Source organism: Esox lucius, chromosome 18, assembly GCF_011004845.1.
Source record: "Esox lucius isolate fEsoLuc1 chromosome 18, fEsoLuc1.pri, whole genome shotgun sequence".
Lineage (NCBI taxonomy): Eukaryota > Metazoa > Chordata > Actinopteri > Esociformes > Esocidae > Esox > Esox lucius.
The window spans coordinates 17,664,339-17,690,695 of record NC_047586.1 but is presented as its reverse complement, the minus strand read 5'-3'; the positions used below and the strand labels follow the sequence as shown (position 1 = coordinate 17,690,695).

Sequence of the window (26,357 nt, the reverse complement as noted above, 5' to 3'; positions counted from 1 at the left end):
TCAGGGGGCCTGTTGCTGTCCCTGTCCTTGTCCATCTGGTCATACTTCTGACCTAGTCTAAATTTAAATAGACTCTGGATATAGCCCACATGCATTTATTAATTATTCCAATTGGACTCTTAATATCTCACCCGGCACAGCCAGAAGAGGACTGGTCACCCCTCTGAGCCTGGGTCCTCTCTAGGTTTCTTCCTAAATTTCTGCCTTCTTAGGAAGTTTTTCCTAGCCACTGAAATTTAACATTACTGTTGTTTGCTCCTTGGGGTTTAAGGCCGGGTGTTTCTGTAAAACCCTTTGTGACAACTGCTGTTGTAAAAAGGGCTTTATAAATAAATTTGATTGAGTGATTGATTGAAGTACACCTTCCCTACAGCCATGTCTCAGGGTTTCTTTGCTGCCAGTGGCACTAGATGCCTTGTAAGTGTGCATGGCATCATGAATTAAAGAGAATAGCATTGCATTTTGGAGCACCATGTCAAACCCAGTGCCAGAAACCTCTGTCAAAAGTCATGTGTTTGCCAGCAGTACAATGACCCCAAAAACACGAAACACACTCAGAAATGACTCACAAACTAGACTGTCCTGAGGTTGCCAGAAGTGGGTTCAGGTGTAAATCCCACAGAAAACTTGAGATCTAAAATAACTGCAGTTGGGAGGCACCATTCAAATCTGGGAAACTGGAGCAGTGGGCCAAATTACCAGTACATATATGCAGGAAGACCATCCATGGATAAAAAAAAAACACTTATTTTGGCCAAGGCTGTGTTACAAATACACACGATTCTCTGTTCCATTTGATTAGCAAAATTTTACACGCAACTCTCTTTGTGAAGTACAATTGTCACCATGTTGTCATGTAGAAAACAGTGCCCCCCAACCCTTGGGATGGACGGCTCAGCTGCCAGCTGGATATAATCATACAGATTCCTTGGGACCATCATCTCTCACAATCTCAGGTGGGAGGAAAACATTACAGAAATCCCCAAGAATGCACCCCAGTGGATTTACAACGGATGCTGAAACAAAATCTAATTTCCCAATCTATCCTGACCCTGGTCTACACATCAATCATATTCCTTGCTTGTCTCCTCCAACACTGTCTGGTTTGGGTCTGCGTCTGTCCACTGCAAAATCATTGTCAACCCCCCCCACCATGGTTAATCACTTTGAAACATTTTCTGCTTGAACAGATCCAGTGACTTGATAGAAAAAAACGAAAACCCTTTTTCAGAAATGTGTGCCATTTTATTAAAGATAAAAACAAAGTTCCTGTAGATATATAGATCCTTTGGAGAGTATTCAGACCCCTTCACTTTCTCAACATTGTGTTGTGCTATCTGTAGAACTTTCTCAGTACGCCTCCAATTTAGAATTGTGTCAAGGCACAGACGAGGGGAAGGTTACTAATGATTTTCTAAGGAATTGAGAGTTTGCAGGAGCACAGTGAGCTGAAAGTTATGAACCATCAAGATTCTTGAGCAGACAAATTACAAAATTGGACCTAACACACCTGAAGAAACAGAGAACCCCTGGGTGTTTGGGGACTTGTGGTATCTGGACAGTGTAATCAGTGACAGACCAATTAGAAAATTGCCTGAGCTCCTGAACTTCTTCTTGACTGTCAAAGGCTTTGAACCCCAAAGGGGTTAGAAAAAATAGGACAGAAAATCTGTCACCACTATGCACCACGCCTGTTACTCAGCCAGTCAGCTACTGTGCTTAAGCCTATTTATTTTACTCTCCCATTTATATGAGACGAGGAATGTGAGATATCTTACATGGGGAAAAAAGGAAATAGAGAAAAAAATTTAAATGTGCTAGGCCTGAGAAAATATAATAATACTCTTTCATTTATAATGATAAATGAAAGAGTAAAATAAATTGTTGGCTAAAAGCAGGCAAAGGAAATGATTAAACACTTTTATATATAACCATCCTTTCATTAATTAACTCATCAAATAAGCTTTTACTGACATTTGTCATTCCTGGGATTCCATAGGTCTGGAATATTTGGTTTACATGTAAAATTGTCTTGAAAATAAATACTTCAGAAAATAATAACAGGTAGGGTATTATGGTAATATTATACACAATTTTACATACATGATGACTAGATAAAGCAAATATTTTATTAAACAAAGACTTATTAAAAAGTATATAATTAAGATGATTAGGAGACATGAAATATAATGGGGTTTTTTCTTTAGTGGTCAGAGAGGTTTTTGCATTTTCCTTCAACAGGTTTGACAACATAGCTGTGGCACACCTTATTTGTTGCATATTTGCTAAATACTAGGTTTTACGTTTTATGTAAAACAGATTCTATGAGCAATATACATGAAACCATTTTGCTAAATTCCAGAAGGATCATAATTTGCTCCAACCCATAAACACTTTTCACCTCTTCCCAGAGCTGGCAGTCTGGTCAAACAAAGTAACCAGGCAGGAAACACCTTGGTCAGGGAGGTGACCAAGAACCCTCTTGCCACTCAAAAAGATTTGGGGAGTCCTGAAGATTGCAGTTCACTCATGTTCCTAATCTAGGCTGACAGAGCTTGAGTATCTACAAAGAAGAATGGGAGAAACAGAGTAAAACTGAGTACTTACAGTAACATGTGATAAACTCTCTCTCATTATCAACATATATGTAAAATTACCTATATTCACCTGGAAATGTGCACACAACTGTAAATCGCTAAAATAATATAATATTCATTAATATGTAAACTCTATTTGTAATGGATCGTATTATTTAGGTGCATGAGAGTACCATCAAACATCAACGCTAAAACCATGGTATGTCGGTAATTCATATTAGTAAAAAAACGTATTTTGATTAAGTACAGAAAAAGGCAAAACTAATCACGTTTGTGAGTGCTAGGGCAAAAACAAAAATATCACGCGTTTCACATTTGATGTAAAACAACGCCTTTATAAAACGTTTAGAAGTGTTAAAAATGCGTCATCGCGAGACTGTCGCAGAAGCACCGCCCCCATAGAACTTCACCTGTAGACTTCCCTGTAGAGCCGGACTTTCACTTAACGACTTACGAACGGATGATCTTGCCTTTCATTTGTGGCGGAAAGGTAGCTTACATCACTGGTTGAATGTGGGCGTACGGCATAGGGTGAAATACATTGATTAATTAAACTGCATATAACTTCACCTCACTTTTTAGGATGTAAATCATATAGACGAGATCGTGACGAATGTTTGGAGGGGCCAGCAAACGGTACGTTCGCAGACAAACCAAATCAAATGTTTTCCGAAACGGTTCGAAAGGAGACGACTTCTGGAAGAAAGATCCAAATTCAAATTGAAATTACTTTATTTGCATGACTTAACATTGTAGCCTACATAATTGCCGAGCGCACTCTGGGAATAATATACATTTAATTTTAAACGGAACATTGATATAATGATCAAGGATGCCAAAAGGACAGTTAGTAGAACAGTAACCAATTGAAGAAATAATTAACATATATACAATAATAATATTAATATAAATTATTGGTCTGTCAGACACTCTCGTTTTGTGACAGGCCACAACATGGTGTGCTGTAACTCCCCAGGGACAGTTTTAAGAAGAGACTCTTACCATTGTTCAACTTTTTGAATTGCATGGCTATGTAATGATACGAAAGATGGTGAATGTATTTTAGATGTTGGTAAAATATGTTCGTAAATACGTTTTTATTAGTAGTACATATTGGCCTAATTCAGGACTGAATGTATTGTTTTAAGTGTTTCTCTTGACATATAGGGGAATCCCATGGAATTTGGCATGCAGAGTTTCAGTGGGGTGTTTGTCACATTGAGTGAAATCTTGTTTTGCTATTGGATCCCACACCTAGCAGCCTTAAGTGCAATTGCTTTAATTACTCATTGATTTCATGTTTGCAAAATCTTTTCATATAAAATCTTTTTTAATGGCATTGAATTTCTTTCATGCTTTCTATCTCAATTCACTGCCACACATGTGAAAATGTCCAAAAACATGTTGAAAACACATCTACATAAAATGAAGTAGATCTGTACTGTTCATGACCCCCTTGTGATGGTATGTTTTTTAATGTTCACTTAAGGTCAACACACATTTATGACTAATAACAATAAATATGTAGTTATTCATTTTTACATCAAATTTTATAAATTAAAGCTGTTTCATTCTGAAATGCTAATTGTTTACACAAATTCTTAAATGTATTGTGTACTAGAAAAAAAATGAATGTGTTAAAATGTCCTGGTGCTTTTATTAACAACGATTTCTTTCTTTTTCAGGACAAAAAAATGTTTAAAACAACTTCCAGCAGAAACCCATATTCTGCATTATTAGCTGCTTTTGTGGTTATGTGTTCAATAGTAATTTTTTTTGTTTACTTACCACAATTATCTACCACTGTATGTCCATCCACATTGGAGGATTTCACATTGGTAAAGAACAAGCCTCTTCTTTTGCTGTGGTTCTGGCCACTGGGCAGGCGATGGAATTTTGGAAGCTGCAAAACCCTGTTCAACATCGATAACTGTGTTCTTACAGATGACCGATCCCTTTACGACAAAGCAGATGGAGTTATCATTTTCCACAGAGACATCATGCATGACTTGACAAACCTGCCTCGGTCTCCTCGTCCACCTTTTCAGAAGTGGATCTGGTTTCATGTGGAATCACCAGCAAATACAGCAAAAATACCAGGCCTGGAAAACCTCTTTAATCTCACCTTGAGCTATAGACGAGACGCTGACATCACTGTGCGAAATGAATTGACAGTCTTGAGAAGGACTGAAATGGAAGGGGAATTTGTGATGCCCAAGAAAGACAAAGTAGTTTGTTGGATTGTGAGCAACAATGACCCTTCAACTGGGACATCAACCAGAGCAAGGTATTACCAAGAGCTTGTGAAACATATTAAGATACATGTTTATGGAAGAGCTTTCACAGGACATTGTTTGAGGTATGAGGAGTATTACCCAACTCTTGCCAGCTGTAAATTCTACCTCGCATTTGAGAATTCAATCCACAGAGATTACATCACAGAAAAAGTGAATGGACCGCTTGTCGCAGGAACTGTACCAGTAGTCCTGGGTCCGCCTCGAGAGAACTATGAACAGTTCATCCCACCTGAATCTTTTATTCATATTAATGATTTCTCTAATGCAAAGGCACTGGCTGACTTCCTGCTTCAGTTGGACCAGAATGATGAGATGTATCTAAATTACTTTAAGTGGAGGAGGTACTTCAAAGCCAAGCCCCACCTCCTGACGTTAGAAGAAGAATTCATTCAACCTGTCTGTACAGCCTGTGAATACATGGCAAGAGACAATACATACTACAAGGTTGTCCATGACCTTTACACTTGGTACTTTGGTTGAAATATTCTGTTCTATGTATGTATGTACAGTGGATATTAAAAGTCTACACACCCCTGTGACAATGCCAGGTTTTTGTGATGTAAAAGAATGAGACAAAGATGAATCGTGTCAGAAATGTTTCCACTTTTAATGTGACCTATAATGTGAACAATTCAACTGAAAAACAAATTAAAATCTTCGAGGGGGAAAAATGAACAATAAAAACCTTATGGATGAGCAACTCTTAATATGTAGCAGTAGCCTTTCAAAATAAAAGTTGTTTATTTTCATTTATTTTAAAACATGTCCTCAAACCTTTGAAATCCTCTGCTGCCCCAAATTTGGATTGCGAACCAACAGGTGCGAAACCTATCTATAATATACATATAAAAGACAGTTTATATATGAATTACAGAGTGTCTTTGACTTAAAAATGGGGGAATGAAGAAAGATGTTAAGATATTCTTGGGAGCATTGTATCATATTTGTGACAAAGAGAGCAGACGTACTATTGCCCTGTAAAACGATGTCACAAATACAGAAGTTACATTCTTTAATACAGAAGTTCTTTAATACATCTGATCCTAATACCAAAGTGTCATACAGGTAGACCATGATTCTGCTACTTCTGGACACCAAAGAAGTGACATGATATCGCTAAGATCACTGTAGCTGCTTTTTTTTTCATTTGTCACCTGTCAGTATTCAGTATTGTTCCTCATGTCTTATTGTTTGCACTGCCATGTGATGTCATAGTGTAAGTCACATTGGTTTCACCCACACACCAATACAGGATTTACTGGGCATGCTCAGTGGCTATTTTGAGGTTGTGAAAGGAAATGTGACCATGTTCATGCAGATTAACTATGAATGAACAACTTTTTTTGCTCATAATTACCAGGAAAACACACAGGGAAATCCCACCCCAATTATGTTTCCCTGTACAGGAGATTACCCCGTGGTATTTGCCTCCATTGTTGATCCACTACGGATATAATCCCAAAATTTATTCCATGTCAGCATTTAGTGTTCCAGATATACAACAATCCAAATAAAGAAAGTGTCACTGTATTAAATGACTTTCCCCAAAACATAAGGGAGTGCTCCTAATCTCAGCTTGTTGCCTGTATAAAAGACACCTGTCCACAGAAGCAATCAATCAGATTCCAAACTCCCCACCATGGCCAAGACCAAAGAGCTTTCCAAAGATGTCAGGGACAAGATTGTAGACCTACACACGGATGGAATGGATTGCAAGACCATTGCTCACCTTGTGGAGTTGCAATGATCATTAGAATGGTGAGGAATCAGCCCAGAAATACACGGGAGGATCTTGGTGGCCAACTACAAAAAATGTCTGACCTCTGTGATTGTCAACCAGGGTTTTGCCACCAAGTACTAAGTCATGTTTTGCAGAGGGGTCGAATACTTATTTCACTCATTAAAATGCAAATCAATTTCAGTCAAAATCAGTCTCTCACTGTTCAAATAAACCAACCATTAAAATTATAGCCTGATAATTTATTTGTTTGTGGGCAAATGTACAAAATCAGCAGGGGATATAAAAAATAATCCCTCACTCTACATAGATTAAAAAGGTTTATGTAAAAATGATGTAAGGTGAGTTTCACTCATAGGAACTTCATATACATTTCCCACAGCTCATAAAGCTTTAGTTTTTTTCATCAAGATACAAATAGTGGGGAAAATGAATAAATAAAAGCCTGTACCTCAGAACAGCCATACACCCAGGGCCATAGCTAATGTGTGGAAAGATGGATAAGATTCACAACCCAGGGTTTGACAGGGCCCACTGATCATAATAATACCAATGGCTTGTATTAGTGAGGGGGCCCAGGATTCCTTGCATACACCCATCAGAACTGAATCTCATTAAGTGAACCTAACTAACATTCAGTGTCACACACATACCAACACACCCACACAGACGCACACACACACATACCAACACACCCACACAGACGCACACACACCACAAACGTTCAGGTATTTAGATTAGCTAATTTTCATTTTTTTGGTTGAGAAAAAACATTTAGGGGAGACATTTCATTTTTTTCTTTTTTTATATTATTTCTGCCAAACAAAATGTTAAACATGGCAATGTTGCATGTCCATAAAGAATTATTACAGATCTTTGAAATCTTTTATCTGCCTTCATGGATTGACCTCTTCAGTTCAACCTAAATGTCTTCCTTGGGTTTTAAGTGCTGAGACTAGTGTCCTAGTGTAAGGATTCTGGTTGGATGCAAACAAGTTTTGGAAATGAACAGTATAAAAACAGACCCCTACTGTTCAGAGAGAAAAAAAACAAGTATTACTTCCACAAAATCTATTCTGCAAATTAATGAATGCAAATTATTGCTTTCTTTTTTATGTAAAGATTTAAAGATTTTAACAATAACAGAATGTTCATCTGCCTCATTTGACTAAAGTATTAACTTTTTTCTATTTAATTGCTTTATGTGGACATTGAATATATTTTATCGATCTTACCCTCCATGGAAAAAAGCTAAGCATCTCATAAATGGTACCAAATCAGAACTGGAAAAAGGAGATGGTAACAATCAAAAACATACTAGTTTCAGTGATGTTTATTGAAGCATAGTAATACACAATACAATTAACTGACAGGTCTAGACAAGCAAGGCTCTACAAATCAGTGTTTTGTTGGTAGTAAATTAGTGTTAACAACTTTTTTAGGACCAGATGTTTTAATGGATAGATACAACATACAGTGGGGAAAACAAGTATTTGATACACTGCCGATTTTGCAGGTCTTCCTACTTACAAAGCATGTAAAGGTCTGTAATTTTTTTATCATAGGTACACTTCAACTGTGAGAGACATAATCTAAAACAAAAATCACGAAAATCACATGAATTTAAATAATTAATTTCCATTTTATTGCATGACATAAGTATTTGATCACCTACCAACCAGTAAGAATTCCGGCTCTCACAGACCTGTTAGTTTTTCTTTAAGAAGCCCTCCTGTTCTCCAGTCATTATCTGTATTAACTGCACCTGTTTGAACTCGTTAACTGTATAAAAGACACCTGCCCACACACTCAATCAAACAGACCTCTCCACAATGGCCCAGACCAGAGAGCTGTGTAAGGACATCAGGGATAAAATTGTAGACCTGCACAAGGCTGGGATGGGCTACAGGACAATAGGCAGGCAGCTTGGTGAGAAGGCAACAACTGTTGGCGCGATTATTAGAAAATGGAAGAAGTTCAAGATGACGGTCAATCTCCCTCGGTCTGGGGCTCCATGCAAGATCTCACCTCGTGGGGCATCAATGATCATGAGGAAGGTGAGGGATCAGCCCAGAACTACACGGCAGGACCTGGTCAATGACCTGAAGAGACCTGGGACCACAGTCTCAAAGAAAACCATTAGTAACACACTACACCGTCATGGATTAAAATCCGGCAGCGCACACAAGGTCCCCCTGCTCAAGCCAGTGCATGTCCAGGCCCGTCTGAAGTTTGCCAATGGCCATCCAGAGGAGGAATGGGAGAAGGTTATGTGGTCTGATGAAACAAAAATAGAGCTTTTTGGTCTCAACTCCACTCGCTGTGTTTGGAGGAAGAAGAAGGATTAATACAACCCATCCCAACCGTGAAGCATGGAGGTGGAAACATCATTCTTTGGGGAGGCTTTTCTGCAAAGGGGACAGGACGACTGCACCGTATTGAGGGGAGGATGGATGGGGCCATGTATCGCGAGATCTTGGCCAACAACCTCCTTCCCTCAGTAAGAGCATTGAAGATGGGTCGTGGCTGGGTCTCCAGCATGACAACGATCCGAAACACACAGCCAGGGCAACTAAGGAGTGGCGCTAGTAAGAAGCATCTCAAGGTCCTGGAGTGGCCTAGCCAGTCTCCAGACCTGAACCCAATAGAAAATCTTTGGAGGGAGCTGAAAGTCCCAAAACTGTAGGGATATTATCATAAAATGTTTTTTCACATTAAGCTGATGTAGAGTAGAAAGAACGTCTCATGTGATCACTTGTATATTAATTGAGTGTTAATTGATAAAACATTTAACCAGGGCTCATATTATTTTCCCAAACAGTTTAATTGTTAAGAGAGAGTGATGAACTATTGTTCCCATGGTCAGTGCAATGAGTGGTTGTTGTTATCTCATATTAAGGACAGAAGGACCTGTAGCTTGTCCTTGACTGTCTTGGCAAAATCTTGGGAGGATGAGTGAGCCCATAGATAAGGAAATCTTTCCATTTCAGAGAATATGCTGAGTCATGATGAGTAGCGGCTGGGGGAGCGAATCCCAGAGGGTTGTATAAAACATTGATGGAAGATTCGAGAAGGATCCATCCAAAAATTAGCATAATGGGAGGACCTAATATCATTATATAACCATACTGTATAAAAATGTGTGTTTAATGTTTGGAAGTCGGTTGTTCTGCAGACCAACATGGCTTGGTTGCTCTGCAGACCAGCACCGCTTTATGACGTCAATAAAGTCTACTTTTGGATTTGAAGGCTCCTGAGTCTTTGCATCTTTTTTTGTCTGGAAATCTGAAGTGTTTTCCACTACATAATCTGAAGGATCTGGAGAAGGTCTGTATGGAGGAGTGGGCCAAAATCCCTGCTGCAGTATGTGCAAACCTGGTCAAGAACTATAGGAAACGTATGATCTCTGTAATTGCAAACAAAGGTTTCTGTACCAAATATTAAGTTCTGCTTTTCTGATGTTTAAAATACTTATGTCATGAAATAAAATGCAATAAAATACAAATTAATTACTTAAAAATCATAATGTGATTTTTTTGGATTTTTGATTTAGTTACCAATGATAAATATTTGACTTCTACATGCTTTGTAAGTGGGAAGACCTGCAAAATCGGCAGTGTATCAAATACTTGTTCTTCCCACTGTGTATTTTGCTTAAAATACTGACTTGCAACAAAACAGTATGCTTGGGTTTCTATCAGGGCTTATAGCCTCATCAACATTTCAGAGACTCACAGAATTATTTATTCTTTTAGTAATAGAAAAGATGATTGATTCAACTTCCTCATTTTCATCCACCGTCCCAATTTCCAAGTAACAGAGCCCCATCTTAAACGTTAACTCTTCACAAAACTCTTTGTTCTACTCACTCTTTGTAGGTGAAGCCTTCAGGCTGTGTCCACAGTTGGAGGGCATTACTTTGGTGTGACTTGGAAGGAATAGTCCTATCAGTATGTCCCCTGGTGCCTGAGTCCCACACAATGACTCAGAGAAGTCAGAGCAACTTCCTAGACCCAGCAAGGCATACATGCCCAGGACAAGGAGACTTGAATGGGACCGAATTAGAAGCATGATGTGCAGCTGAGGTGCTAATAGTTCTGAAGATACCTGTTCTTTTTCTAAGTGAATTTGAGAGGGCGTCATCATCGTAAACAAGTTGCAGCCCGCCATGCTTGACATTTTGATTGACAGGCACAAACAAAACAAAATTATCTCCCCTATCAAGGAAGCAAAGTGTATAAAATAAAAGATTCTAATGCTGAACTATATTATATGGAAAAATAAGAAACGAAATAAACATTTTAGTCTTACACAATTACTTAGACTAAGACATATTGTTTAACAAATAATATAAATTTTCTTACAGAGATGTCAAAATGATTAGCACTCTTTTCATTCTATTCTCCATCAGTCTCCCATTGAATGGGCGATGATGGCTGTGTGCTTATTTGATCAAACAACCCACAATTCATGTTCGTTTTTTTGCCATTTTGTAGAGAACAGCAGGTTTCCAGACAGCAATGGAATAAAGTAGTCTGCTCGGACACATAACTTAGCTAGCTAACGTTAGCTTATTGTGTCGATCAAAGAATTTGGAGAAACAATCCTAAAATGTATCTGCGCTCATACAAATAAAATAAACAAGAACATCGAAGGATTGTCTAAGTCATATAATTGTTTCTGTGTCATAAAAAATCTAGTAACTTACACATAGCTTTCCTTGACTACCTAGCCAACTACCTGAATGTACTGATGTAACCTACTTGTCAAGTAGAAAGGTAGCCATCACTGTTTACACTAACTTCAGCTCTCGCCATCAAATGCAAAATGTACCCTAATTTTACGCTTTGTCTACCCGCATTGCTTCCATATATTTTCGTTTCTGGAGTTTTTTGTGCAAGCTACATGAACCCAAACAAAGCTTATCATTGGTATTTACCTCACACCTTCAAGGAAGTACATGGCTCGTCTCGACCTTCTACGTATTTCTTGCAACCATGGCAATGGGGATAGTGTAAGTCCTAACACTCTGCCAGAGACTGTTTTTTTTAATGTTAACTGATAACTGAGGTTTTCATTTTCCCCTCTCCAAGATTTCAGTTTGTTTTTCAATTGAATTGTTCACATTATAGGTCTCATTAAAAGTGGAAAAAGTTCTGACAAGATTAATCTTTGTCTCCTTCTTTTCTCATCACAAAAACCTGGCATTTTAACATGGGTGTGTAGACTTTTTATATCCACTGTATGATCGCAAAATGCAGGCCTTCTAATTGTACCTAGGATTTCTTAATAAACAGTCAGAGGGAAGGGTTTTCTCTCAAAGAGCACTACTACTGTGGAAAGATCTGCCAATAAAGGATAGAAATGCAGACTCAGTGTAAACTTTTAAGTGTCTACTAGAGACTCATCTTTTCAGCATGATCTATGATTAAGTTTAGTCTGCCCCAGGGGAGTGAAGGTGAATGGAAAGGCTTGATACTGTCCACTTTTGCTGTCTTGCCAGGTGGGCTGTCATCACCCTCTCTCTAACGCTATTCGGGGGCGGAAGCGCTAGGTTGTTGTTGTGTCTCCGTTGCGCCCATTGAGCAATTAGAGTGAACTCTGCTGGCAATTGTCGGCCCTCATTGAGGGTGGTTGTGGTTGGTTCGTGTCCCTATGCTTGGCAAAGTGGGTGGAGCATCTTCCTGCCTGTTGGGCCCTGTCTGGTGCCTCCCCTGGATAGGGCCACAGTGTCACTGGACCCCCCTGTCTCAGCCCCAAGCTTTTACTCTGCTATATTATTGTGCCAGGGCTGTAGGGACAGTTCTCCTTCTCCATTGTAAATCCTCGTAATCTAAGGAATTTGCTCTCTAAATTTTACTTGTCTCCTGCTCCACATAAACTTAGGATGACTTGAGGTCTTGGCCCACACCTCAGGAGTACCAGGCTCGAAAGACAACAGTTCAAAGTCAAACTATATAGTTAGATATCTAGCTAAACTGTAGCGAGATCCAAAAGGAATCTGACTGACATCAAGTGGCTGACTATTGTAGTATTAGTCACAACAGACTGTAGTAGTTGAGCGTTTGTTGAGCACAATGATTAGCAAAAGGTGTATCAGATACTGCCCAGGTAGTTTAGAGACACCCTTCTAATTCAAATATGAGATGAGGAAAATGGGATATCTTACATGAGGAAAATGGGAAATGTAGCATGAGGAAAACTGGAAACAGATAAATTATTAAACTTGTGCTAGGACTGTGAAAATAGTAAAAATTAAGCGTTGAAAAATACAAAGCCAGAGAAAATGATAAATAGAAAAGTAAAAAAATATATTTTTAAATGTATTTTGTTTTGCTAATAGTAGGCAAAGGAAATTATTAAATACTTATTTATATTTAACTATCCTTTTAAATAACTGACTCATCAAATAACCTTTTACTGACATTTGTTATTCCTGGGATTCCATAGGTCTGGAATATTTGGTTTGATTTACTTGTAAAATCGTCTTGAAAATAAATACTTCAGAAAATAATAACAGGTAGGGTATTATGGTAACATTATACACATTTTTACATACATGATGACTACATAAAGCAAATATTTTATTAAACAAAGACTTGTTCAAAAGTACATCATTAAGATGATGAGGAGACATGAAATATAATGTTTTAGTTTCTTTAGTGGTCAGACAGGTTTTTGCATTTTCCTTCAACAGGTTTGACAACATAGCTGTGACACACCTTATTTGTTGCATAATACTAGGTCTTACAGCTTCTCACAAAAGCTAACATGTAAAATCGGTTCTATGAGCAATATATATGAAAACATTTAGCTAAATTCCAGAAGGATCATAATTTGCTCCAACCCATAAACACTATTCACCTTTTCCCCTCTTACCAGAGCTGGCCGTTACAAAGTAACCAGGCAGGAAACACCTTGGTCAGGGAGGAACCCTCTTGCCACTCAAAAAGAGCTTCAGAATTGCTCTGCAGGAATGGGAGAACCAGACTAAAGGTCAACCATCTCTGCTGCAATCCATCAATCAGGCCTTTATGGTAGAGTGGCTAGACTGAAGCCACTTCTGATTAGAAGAAACGTTTGATAAAATTAAAATAAAAATCTTTAGTGTGATGAGACCAAAATTAAACTATTAGGCCTGAATGCCCAACACTACATCTGGTGGAAACATTGTGTAATGGAGATGTCACTCAGCAATGGGGACTAAGAGACATTTCCAGATTGAAGGGAAGGATGAATGGAGCAAAAGGTCCTTGATGAATCCATAGTGCACAGGACTTAAGACGGGAGCAAATATTATTATTTAAGGATGGCAACAACACAAAGCTAAAAATGTCCTTGTGTGGCCTAGCCATAGTCCGGACTTGAACCCCACTGAAAAATTTTGGGGAGTCCTGAAGATTGCAGTTCACTCATGTTCCTAATCTAGGCTGACAGAGCTTGAGAGTATCTACAACACAGGTGTCAAACCGGTTCCACGGAGGGCCGAGTGTCTGCAGGTTTTCGCTCTCACCTTGTACCTGATTGATTAATTAGTTCACTAATTGGTTAATTTCTACCCCCACCTGGTTGTTCAGGTCTGACCTGGGAACCAATTTAAAGGAAAACCCAAAGACCTGCAGACACTCGGCCCTCCGTGGAACCGGTTTGACACCCCTGATCTACAAGGAAGAATGGGAGAAACAGAGTAAAACTGAGTACTTACAGTAACAGGTGATAAACTCTCTCTCATTATCAACATATATGTAAAATTACCTATATTCATCTTGGATTAACTTATGAACATTTACAAATAATTATTAAACAGTATTTAATTGCATATTTGTAATGGATTGTATTATTTAGGTGCATGAGAGTACCATCAAACATCAATGCTAAAACAATGGTATGTCGGTAATTCAGATTATTAAAAAAACGTATTTTGATTAAGTACAGAAAAAGGCTAAAATAATCACGTTTGTGAGTGCTAGGTGTGTGAGTGCTAGGGCAAAAACTAAAATATCAGACGTTTCATATTTTATGTAAAAAACGCCTTTATAAAACGTTTAGAAGTGTTAAAAAGGCGTCATCTCGAGACTGTCGCAGAAGCACCGCCCCCATCCCTGAATTTCACTTAACGCCTTACGAACTGATGATCTTGCCTTTCATTTGTGGCGGAAAGGCAGCTTACATCACCGGTGCAGTGTGGACGGAAATTAATTGATTTATATAAATGATAGCAAAAAACTTTACCTCACTTTTTAGGATGTCAATCATATAGACGAGATCGTGACGAATATTTGGAGGCGCCAGCAAAGTCTACGGTACGTTCACAGATAAACCAAATCACTTGTTTTCGAAAGGAAACGACTTCTGGAAGAGAGATCGAAAATCAAATTGAAATAACTTTATTGGCATGACTTTACATTGTAGCCTACATATTGCCGAGCGTACTCTGGGAATAAAATGAATTACATTTTAAACAAAACATTTATAAAGTAGTGATCAAGGTGGCCAACTGGACAATTAGTAGAACAGTAAACAATGAAAGAAAAAACATACATTGTATCTTTTTGTATTTCAAATGATGAGGTATTCATGTCAAATCGCATCATTATATTGTATTAGGTAACATTCTCAACTGTGTTATCACGTAATAACAAGAATACATTTTTAGCTAGGCAATTTTTTTTTAAGTTTCCTTTTGGAATAGCACTTTCAAAATGTCAGAAATTGATCCCAAATCGTAGCAGTGTATTCTACGTGACAGTCTAACAGCCTCAACTTTGAAATTTAACAAAATAACTTGCATGGATTTGTAGCAGATATTTTAACGTTTTTTTTTTTTTAAAAATAGCTTTTTCAAAATGTCAGTTATTTAGCACTCGGCCCTCGGTAGACAAGAGTTTTATCTGAACTTGGGAGTAGTCGAATGTGTGAAGATAAAACTATCTTTTCCATGGTAATTGATTGGATGTTGAGGTCCGGGGGATTCAGTGTTAATGGGACACGTTTGTTAACTCAGCACCAGGGACAGCTTGTAGAAGGGACTTCTACCTTTGCTCAGCTTTTGGTATTGCAGGGCTTCGTAATGATATGAGAGATGGTGAATGTATTTTAGATGTTTCTAAAGTATGTTCGTATATTCCTTTTTTTTACTAGTAGTAGATATTGGCCTAATCCAGGACTGAATGTATTAGTTGAAGTGTTTCTCTCGATATAGGATTATCCCATGGAATTCTGCATGCAGGTTTTCAGTGGGGTGTTTGTCACATTGAGTGATATCTTGTTTTGCTGCCCTACAGTGCAATTGGTTCAATTACACATTGACTTCATGTTTACAAAATCTTTAAATGTAAATTGTTTTGTAATGGCTTTGAATTTCTTTCATGCTTTCCATCTTAGTTCACTGCCTAATTTAGGTGTTCAGTTGATCTTATCTTTAAACCTAATATTTTGGTGTAAACTGTGCTTTATAATAGTGTAAGGCATTACAGAAAAGATATTCAGTTAATTTTGCATGTGGACACGTAAATCTCAAATGATCTTGATTGAACATATTATCGCATGAAAAATCCCAGTATGATCATGTGATGCCCTGAAATAGGCACAGGTGAAACCATGTCTCTATATGTGAAAACGTTTAAGAAGATTCAAATTTTGTTTTTGAAAACACACCTGCATAACCCTGTTTTTTTCTGGACTGTTCATGACCCCCTTGAAGATATGTTTCTTAAGGTCATTCACATGTAATAAACCTTCAGTTGATTTTAAGTGACAACAACACAGAATAAAATATAATGAACAACATTTTAAAGTTTATGTAACTAAAAGTTGCACATTACCCATAAAAATACGCAATGACCCTGTTGTGTCAAGCCCATTCAGAACTTTGTGTTTTATGACTAACAATAGATGCAGCTTGGGAAAAAAATAAGAGACCACTGCACCTTTTTTCCCTTTTCAAAACATTGGAAAAGAGAGGTTTTGAGCGAGGAACAGAAGGGTTAAAATTTAGAGACCACTGCTAATTGAACACTTCTGTTCCTCACTCAAAAAAATCCTTTTCAACTTTTTTGGAATGGAAAGAAGGTGCAGTGGTCTCTTATTTTTTTCCGGAGCTGTATGTAGTTATTCATTTTTACAGCATATGATTTTACTTAAAGCTGTTGCATTCGCGAATGTTAATCATTTATCCAAATTCTCAAATTTAATCTGTACTGGGAAAATATTTATGTGTTATGTTGCTTACATTAACAGGGGTTTCTTTCTTTTTCAGGACAAAAACATGTTAAAAACAGCTTCCAGCAGAAACACATATTCAGCACTATTAGCTGTTTTTGTGATTGTGGGTTCAATACTAATTTTCTTGGTTTACTTTCCACCATCATCTACTTCATGTTCGTCCACATATGTGGATTTCACATTGGTAAAGGAAAAGGTAATTGTGGCTACAAATAAAACAGAAAAGCCTGTGGAAAAGCCTCTTCTTTTGCTGTGGTTCTGGCCACTGGGCAGGCGATGGAATTTTGGAAGCTGCAAAACCCTGTTCAACATCGATAACTGTGTTCTTACAGATGACCGATCCCTTTACGACAAAGCAGATGGAGTTATCATTTTCCACAGAGACATCATGCATGACTTGGCAAACCTGCCCCAGTCTCCTCGTCCACCTTTTCAGAAGTGGATCTGGTTTCATGTGGAATCACCAACAAATACAGTGAAAATACCAGGCCTGGAAAACCTCTTTAATCTCACCTTGAGCTATAGACGAGACGCTGACATCACTGTGCGAAATGAATTGACAGTCTTGAGAAGGACTGAAATGGAAGGGGAATTTGTGATGCCCAAGAAAGACAAAGTAGTTTGTTGGATTGTGAGCAACAATGACCCTTCAACTGGGACATCAACCAGAGCAAGGTATTACCAAGAGCTTGTGAAACATATTAAGATACATGTTTATGGAAGAGCTTTCACAGGACATAGTTTGAGGTATGAGGAGTATTACCCAACTCTTGCCAGCTGTAAATTCTACCTCGCATTTGAGAATTCAATCCACAGAGATTACATCACAGAAAAAGTGAATGGACCGCTTGTCGCAGGAACTGTACCAGTAGTCATGGGTCCGCCTCGAGAGAACTATGAACAGTTCATCCCACCTGAATCTTTTATTCATATTAATGATTTCTCTAATGCAAAGGCACTGGCTGACTTCCTGCTTCAATTGGACCAGAATGATGAGATGTATCTAAATTACTTTAAGTGGAGGAGGTACTTCAAAGCCAAGCCCCACCTCCTGACGTTAGAAGAAGAATTCATTCAACCTGTCTGTACAGCCTGTGAATACATGGCAAGAGACAATACATACTACAAGGTTGTCCATGACCTTTACACTTGGTACTTTGGTTGAAATATTCTGTTCTATGTATGTATGTACAGTGGATATTAAAAGTCTACACACCCCTGTGACAATGCCAGGTTTTTGTGATGTAAAAGAATGAGACAAAGATGAATCGTGTCAGAAATGTTTCCACTTTTAATGTGACCTATAATGTGAACAATTCAACTGAAAAACAAATTAAAATCTTCGAGGGGGAAAAATGAACAATAAAAACCTTATGGATGAGCAACTCTTAATATGTAGCAGTAGCCTTTCAAAATAAAAGTTGTTTATTTTCATTTATTTTAAAACATGTCCTCAAACCTTTGAAATCCTCTGCTGCCCCAAATTTGGATTGCGAACCAACAGGTGCGAAACCTATCTATAATATGCATATAAAAGACAGTTTATATATGAATTACAGAGTGTCTTTGACTTAAAAATGGGGGAATGAAGAAAGATGTTAAGATATTCTTGGGAACATTGTATCATATTTGTGACAAAGAGAGCAGACGTACTATTGCCCTGTAAAACGATGTCACAAATACAGAAGTTACATTCTTTAATACAGAAGTTCTTTAATACATCTGATCCTAATACCAAAGTGTCATACAGGTAGACCATGATTCTGCTACTTCTGGACACCAAAGAAGTGACATGATATCGCTAAGATCACTGTAGCTGCTTTTTTTTTCATTTGTCACCTGTCAGTATTTAGTATTGTTCCTCATGTCTTATTGTTTGCACTGCCATGTGATGTCATAGTGTAAGTCACATTGGTTTCACCCACACACCAATACAGGATTTACTGGGCATGCTCAGTGGCTATTTTGAGGTTGTGAAAGGAAATGTGACCATGTTCATGCAGATTAACTATGAATGAACAACTTTTTTTGCTCATAATTACCAGGAAAACACACAGGGCAATCCCACCCCAATTATGCTTCCTTGTACAGGAGATTACCACTTGGTATTTGCCGCCATTGTTGATCCACTACATTGTTGATGTATCGGTCTGTCGTGGTGAAGAAAGAGCTGAGCCGCAAGGCGAAGCTCTCGATTTACCGGTCAATCTACGTTCCTACTCTCACCTATGGTCATGAGCTTTGGGTCATGACCGAAAGGACAAGATCCCGGATACAGGCGGCCGAAATGAGCTTTCTCCGCAGGGTGGCTGGGCGTTCCCTTAGAGATAGGGTGAGAAGCTCGGTCACCCGGGAGGAGCTCAGAGTAGAGCCGCTGCTCCTCCACATCGAGAGGGGTCAGCTGAGGTGGCTTGGGCATCTGTTTCGGATGCCTCTGGAACGCCTTCCTGGGATCCCCTCCTGATTTTGTACATTTGCCCACTGACAAAGAAATGCTCAGCCTATAATTTTAATGCTATGTTTATTTGAACAGGGAAAAACTCATGTAAAAAAATGTATGAATTTATTTGCATTTTAATGAGTGAAATAAGTATTCGACCCCTCTGCAGTCAGAAAGATTTCTGGCTCCCAGGTGTCTTTTATACAGGTAACAAGCTGAGATTAGGAGCACACTCTTAAATTTCCCAATCTATCCTGACCCTGGTCTACACATCAATCATATTCCTTGCTAGTCTCCTCCAACACTGTCTGGTTTGGGTCTGCGTCTGTCCACTGCAAAATCATTGTCGACCCCCCCCACCATGGTTAATCACTTTGAAACATTTTCAGCATGAACAGATCCATTGACTTGATAGAAAAAAACGAAAACCCTTTTTCAGAAATGTGTGCCATTTTATTAAAGATAAAAACAAAAGTTCCTGTAGATATATAGATCCTTTGGAGAGTATTCAGACCCCTTCACTTTCTCAACATTGTGTTGTGCTATCTGTAGAACTTTTTCAGTACACCTCCAATATAGAATTGTGTCAAGGCACAGACAAGGGGAAGGTTATAGAGAAAACATTTAACTGTGCTAGGCCTGAGAAAATGGTGAGGTGTTGAAAAATATAAAGTAAATGATAAATGAATAAATTGTTGGCTAAAAGCAGGCAAAGGAAATTATTATATATAACCATCCATAGGTCTGGAATATTTGGTTTGATTTTAGGGTGACAACAATACAAAGCCTTGTGTACCCAAAATTGTCTGGCCCATCCATAATCCGGACTTGAACCCCATTCAACATGCTGGGTGTCCTGAAGATTGCAGTTCACTCATGTTCCTTATCTAGGCTGACAGAGCTTGAGAGAATCTACAAGGAAGAATGGGAAAGACAGCCCAAATCCAGATGTAGAAAGCTCCTATATTAGAGACATACATAAGAAGACTTTAAGCTGGGATCACTGCCAAAGGCATTTAAACAAAGAACTGAATAAAGGGTCTGAGTACTTACAGTAATATGATAAACTATCTCTCTTTATCAAAATATATGAAAAATTACCGATATTCACCTGTAAATGTGCACGTAACTGTAAATCGCTATATAACTGTAAAATAATACATAGAATATAGTCTCAACACACTTACTCCTCCAACCCATATTCACACAACCTGCCTTCATATTGTACACGATTGTGGACTCAAGTTTTGTCTCGATTTTGGGTTATATGTCTCTATAGTGTAGTATGATGGAATAAAAGGTAAAGCCCTTTGAATACTACTTAGTGGACAGGTAAGAAGATTAGTACAAAATGAGAATCTATGACCTATGTGATAATTTAATATATAATAATCTGGCTCCATATTGTTTGTAAACATATGCAATCACAAATGACCATAATATGCAGGAAGTTCTTAGAAAAGGTAGCTAATCTTTCGTCATAAGCCAAACATTCAAAAGATAATGTGTTTCATGGCCTACGTTATCCTCAATGCTCCTCGTCAGTCAAGTACAGAAAACAAGGGATCATGTTGCGACACGAATCTCAGGAATGATTACTTTGGTCACCTCGATTTACACTCACCTAAAGGATTATTAGGAACACCTGTTCAATTTCTCATTAATGCAATTATCTAATCAACCAATCACATGGCAGTTGTTTCAATGCATTTAGGGGTGTGGTCCTGGTCAAGACAATCTCCTGAACTCCAAACTGAATGTCAGAATGGGAAAGATAGGTGATTTAAGAAATTTGAGTGTGGCATGGTTGTTGGTGCCAGACGGGCCGGTCTGAGTATTTCACAATCTGCTCAGTTACTGGGATTTTCACGCACAACCATTTCTAGGGTTTACAAAGAATGGTGTGAAAAGGGAAAAAGATCCAGTATGCGGCAGTCCTGTGGGCGAAAATGCCTTGTTGATGCTAGAGGTCAGAGGAGAATGGGCCGACTGATTCAAGCTGATAGAAGAGCAACTTTGACTGAAATAACCACTCGTTACAACCGAGGTATGCAGCAAAGCATTTGTGAAGCCACAACACGCACAACCTTGAGGCGGATGGGCTACAACAGCAGAAGACCCCACCGGGTTCCACTCATCTACAAATAGGAAAAAGAGGCTACAATTTGCACGACAGTTGAAGACTGGAAGAATGTTGCCCGGTCTGATGAGTCTTGATTTCTGTTGAGACATTCAGATGGTAGAGTCAGAATTTGGCGTAAACAGAATGAGAACATGGATCCATCATGCCTTGTTACCACTGTGCAGGCTGGTGGTGGTGGTGTAATGGTGTGGGGGATGTTTTCTTGGCACACTTTAGGCCCCTTAGTGCCAATTAGGCATCGTTTAAATGCCAGGGCCTACCTGAGCATTGTTTCTGACCATGTCCATCCCTTTATGACCACCATGTACCCATCCTCTGATGGCTACTTCCAGCAGGATAATGCCCCATGTCACAAAGCTCAAATAATTTCAAATTGGTTTCTTGAACATGACAATGAGTTCACTGTACTGAAATGGCCCCCACAGTCACCAGATCTCAACCCAGTAGAGCATCTTTGGGATGTGGTGGAACGGGAGCTATGTGCCCTGGATGTGCATCCCACAAATCTCCATCAACTAAGATGCTGTCCTATCAATATGGGCCAACATTTCTAAAGAATGCTTTCAGCACCTTGTTGAATCAATGCCACATAGAATTAAGGCAGTTCTGAAGGCGAAAGGGGGTCAAACACAGTATTAGTATGGTGTTCCTAATACTCCTTAAGGTGAGTGTATGTATGTGTGTTTACCTATATCTGTCATCATAAGTGCTCATAAGGTGTAGGTCCTTTAACACCAACCATACAGTAAAATGGCATGTGTTCCTGGGGCTACAGACTGCTTAAAAAATCCAGGACTCTGGTCGCTTAGACTTACTTATGTGTGTGTAATTACCAGTAGCCCTACAAGCTTGAGTAAGGAGATGAACGAGGGATGCCATAGTAATCTATATTCCAAATTAATACAATTTATTCCAATCAAGTAATAAGGTTACAATACAAAACATATTTACATACCAACACAATTCAACATCTTCCCAACTAGCCTAACAGTCAACTAAGTAGACCATATGTATTTAACACACTATAGCACAAAGGTGTGCTAGAAGATTCTGTTAAAGATTGACTCCAAGAACCAAGTCAGGCTTCCCTATTAATCCCACCCAGACAGACCGATTCCAAATTCCCCCATTGCATCTATAACAGGGTCACCTCACCTTTGCTAAAAACAGGATCACCTCACCTTGGCTAAAACAATGAAAACAAAGAAACCGGTATTCATACATTTACATATATTCAATTAGCACCATCCAAAGCTAGTCCCTTGGTCTTGCAGGATTCTTCATCCAGTAAACATTTACCTGTAACAAACAAAACATAACATGTACAGCATTAAAACCTATTGGAGAGTTTATCCCTTTATGAGACACATTAAAATACCAAACGTCAATGAGGTTAATCCAACGAAAGTCATATTTCCAATTTGTTGATTTGTCCATCCTCACGCCTGGTTCGTCTGAGCGGATGGGGCTACCTTGGACCCATCGTGTATGTCCGTTCCTTTCAGGAAGCAAATAGGCCCATTGGTGTGAAATTAGGACATCCCACCGAGTTGAGACCCCAGACAACACGGGACCTTCACAAACCTTTGTAGATGTAGTGATTGTATGAGTTAGTGAACTGTTGTAAGCTGTTGTAACCAATGTAGATGTATTGATTGTATAAGTTAGTGAACTGTTATAAGCTGTTGTAACCAATGAAACAAAATATTAAATGTTTGTAATATGAGCTGAACCTGAAGGAGCAAGTAGGAGAATAGGAAACCCTGTTCAAGCGGTTGCCAGGGAGAGAAAGATTTAGTATGTCTGTCTTTTGAGAAACAGGACACAGGTTAGAGACACACACACATAGTCTGACAGGCCAGACAGAAACCAGGAGGGGACAAGAAGATGTTTGCGTTTATCCTTATAAGGAATAGAACTGGAACTGGACCAATAGCACACTTGTTTTGTGAATTTAACGACTCTATCTTTTGGGCGTAGTAGAAGTATAAAATTATCTGTTGAATGTTGATCCTTAGACATTGTGCGGCTACACCTTGTCTCCAAAAGCTTTTGTAATAAACAGAATATGCGGTACGGTAATTGACCTGACTCCTGGTGTTTTATTCTCCTTTCCAACAAACCAACTTGGGGAAGTGTTAGACTTCAACAATTTTGGGGGCTCGGTCCGGGATTGGAAAGAGGAGAAGGAATTCGATCTGGTCCAGACAACCTACGCACGATTCACAGGTTCAGAGCCGGCTCATGATAAAGGTAAGCAGAGCCTGTTATATCTTAATCTGCATATTGGCTATGAACTAAATTTTGAACCTGTGGAAAACGTATTGGTATACTGGTTTAAATTCAGGAGGGCGAGGCAATTGGTATGGGTTCTGGGGTTGACTACCCTACGCCACTTCCCGGCGGGGACGGTGGAGAGTTGCGAGTTAGAGTCTTGGCAACCAGTCGGGTTAGAGGCCCGAGGACTTAGGGGCACCTCGAAATACTTATTGTGTGTAAAGGTTCAGCTGGGTTAGAGGCCCAGGGAGTTTGGAACTCCCTGAATTTTTTATAAAAGAACTGGGTTCAAGTCCCAAAAGTGTTGGGTCAGGGACCCGTTCAGCTGGGTTAGAGGCCCAGGGAGTTTGGAACTCCCTGAATTTTTTATAAAAGAACTGGGTTCAAGTCCCAAAAGTGTTGGGTCAGGGACCCGTTCAGCTGGGTTAGAGGCCCAGGGAGTTTGGAACTCCCCGAATTTTTATAAGAGAACTGGGTTCAAGTCCCAAAAAGTGTTGGGTCAGGGACCCGTTAATCATTTGTTAATTATTCTGAGTCTGGGACTCACAGTAACATAAGTCAGGTTGAAATGGACGGGGAGTTTGAGAGAGAACTGTTGAGAGAAGTGTTGAATTGTTTGTTGTCAAGGAGAAGTGAGGAGTAGAGTAAATTGTGTTTTAAGAGAATTCCTGTCTGTTTGTAAGGAAGTGTGTGAAAGGAGACTCATTGGGAGTGATGCGCATAGTGGATAAATTGACAGTTGATGATAGTGCTCGAGTTCTAGAAAAGGGACGTCTGGATAGATTGGAAGAAGGGTTAATGAAGAAAATAGCCAGATAGACAAAGATTTAGTGGGAGATGTGCCACGAGAAAGTATTCAACAGTGGACAAAGGTTTTGGTCAAGTTTTGGGTAATTATTTGTGTAAACATAGTTTTCTTTAAAGTGGTTTCATTCAATTGTTTGAAAATATTGTAAAGGTGGTCTGTTGGTTAAGTTTGAATGAGTTCAGTTAAAGGATAGTGAGAGGAGTCAAATAGATAAGACGGCTTTTGGCTGCCATCCCAGAAAGTAGGGAGTAACTCTAAGCCTCCCAATCCAGAACACAGAGACACTCTAGGAGAGAGGTGCAAAAGATGACAGACACACCAAATGAAATTCAGGGAAGTAGATTCCCAATATTAAAATAGATTCAAATAGAGCAAAATCAGCTTCTATATTGTAATATTAAAATGGCAATTGCTTTCCCATTCCAATTGGAGAATTCTGTGTACACGATATTGTATGAAAATTGAGCTCATCTAAATTATGAAACACGACAAAGACATGTCAAATTAGAATCAACTGGCCAGTTTTAAATGTAAAGAAAATGAGCGCAACATTCATGAAACATTGGTAAAATAGTAATTCCCAATTTAGGACATTTATAAGAGATAGCCATTAGATTGGGGTTAACAATTGTTGATTAACACATAACTTTAAATTCAGTAAGTTAATGCTAAACTCTCCAGTCAAGGTTTTAACTTTGTGTTGTGCAAGATTCCATCTTTGTTTCTCACAGAGTAGGAGTCCTGAATCCTGCAACCCTGATACACCTTGTCCAATAAAGGGGTACCTCACACAGATGGCCCAGATCATTCTAAGGCCAAACCAAGCCCAGACCTTTGAGAGACTGCCTTGGGTTCAGAATAAGAATATTGGACACTGATGGTTCCAGCTGCACCACAGTCAAGGAGAGGGTGGAGGAATGGAAAGACGCATGCACAGGGGCGTAGTTTATGGGGGGGATGGGGGGGAGGTAACCCCCTCAATATTCAAATCCATCAGTTACAACCCCCCCAATATTTCGACATGAGAATTACAGTAGATCAAATGAAAAGTATGAAGAATTCATATATTTTGTAACAATAATTGTTCCTACTCAAATATGAGTTTGTCATAATCAAATAGGAAAAAAAATAATAATAATACTCCCCTCCATTGAACCGATTGGTAACGCCCAAGGCGCACTTTTTCCAAAACAACGCGAGTGGAGAGCACACGAGTCACGACGACCGGTAACGTTCAAAAATGAAGAGAAGCTCTGCACAGCGGACTTTATTTAACTGCAGGTCAGAGAGGGATGTAAAAAAACAACAACCATGTACTGAGAATGAGGTATGAGAATATTGTGTAATAGCTAAGTACACACCAGTGAAACCAGATATATTTTAGCTAGCTAATCTCCATTTCAATGTATTTAACTTATAGCTCACTTATCCGTGGCCTATTCAGTGAAGTGGAAACTCTGGTCAGGTTGCTTTTGGTTGTACCAGTGTCATCTTCTGAAGCAGAAAGGAGCTTTAGCGCCCTAAGAAGGTTAAAAACTTGGCTACGCTCAAGTATGTCACAAAAGAGACAGAATCATGTGGCAGTTTGTCATGTCCACCAAGACAAGTTGGACCTCTTAGACAACAAGTTGGTGTGCCAAGAATTTGTTGTTGGTTGTGAGAGACGCAAACTGTGTAATCATAATCACTGTTCTGTGCCTTTGAGCAAGTGGTGTATCTAAATTTAATGTTTACAGTTGTTCAAGAGCCCATGTGTTTCCCTTTAAAAAAATTAAATGCATTAAAATGGAATGTAAAAATCTTAAAATAAATGTCTAAATTTTGTCTCTTTCA

At 38.8% G+C, this 26,357-nt stretch overlaps 2 protein-coding genes across 2 annotated transcripts; both read left to right on the top strand.

Moving 5' to 3' along the window:
- Positions 1-3,023: 3,023 nt before the first annotated feature.
- Positions 3,024-5,433, top strand: LOC105024824 (4-galactosyl-N-acetylglucosaminide 3-alpha-L-fucosyltransferase 9-like). Its single transcript, XM_010895048.5, has 2 exons — positions 3,024-3,233; positions 4,283-5,433. The coding sequence occupies exon 2, from the start codon at positions 4,292-4,294 to the stop codon at positions 5,372-5,374; it is 1,083 nt and encodes a 360-aa protein (XP_010893350.5). The 5' UTR covers positions 3,024-3,233; positions 4,283-4,291; the 3' UTR covers positions 5,375-5,433.
- A 9,297-nt stretch (positions 5,434-14,730) lies between these two features.
- Positions 14,731-18,080, top strand: LOC114829408 (4-galactosyl-N-acetylglucosaminide 3-alpha-L-fucosyltransferase 9). Its single transcript, XM_029114368.2, has 2 exons — positions 14,731-14,935; positions 16,891-18,080. Exon 2 carries the CDS (start codon positions 16,900-16,902, stop codon positions 18,019-18,021), a length of 1,122 nt encoding a protein of 373 aa, XP_028970201.2. The 5' UTR covers positions 14,731-14,935; positions 16,891-16,899; the 3' UTR covers positions 18,022-18,080.
- The last annotated feature ends 8,277 nt before the right edge of the window (positions 18,081-26,357 follow it).

What these genes read in the sequence shown, in the direction of transcription:
- LOC105024824 (XM_010895048.5), top strand. Translation starts at nt 4,292, where the DNA reads ATGTTTAAAACAACTTCCAGCAGAAACCCATATTCTGCATTATTAGCT.
- LOC114829408 (XM_029114368.2), top strand. Translation starts at nt 16,900, where the DNA reads ATGTTAAAAACAGCTTCCAGCAGAAACACATATTCAGCACTATTAGCT.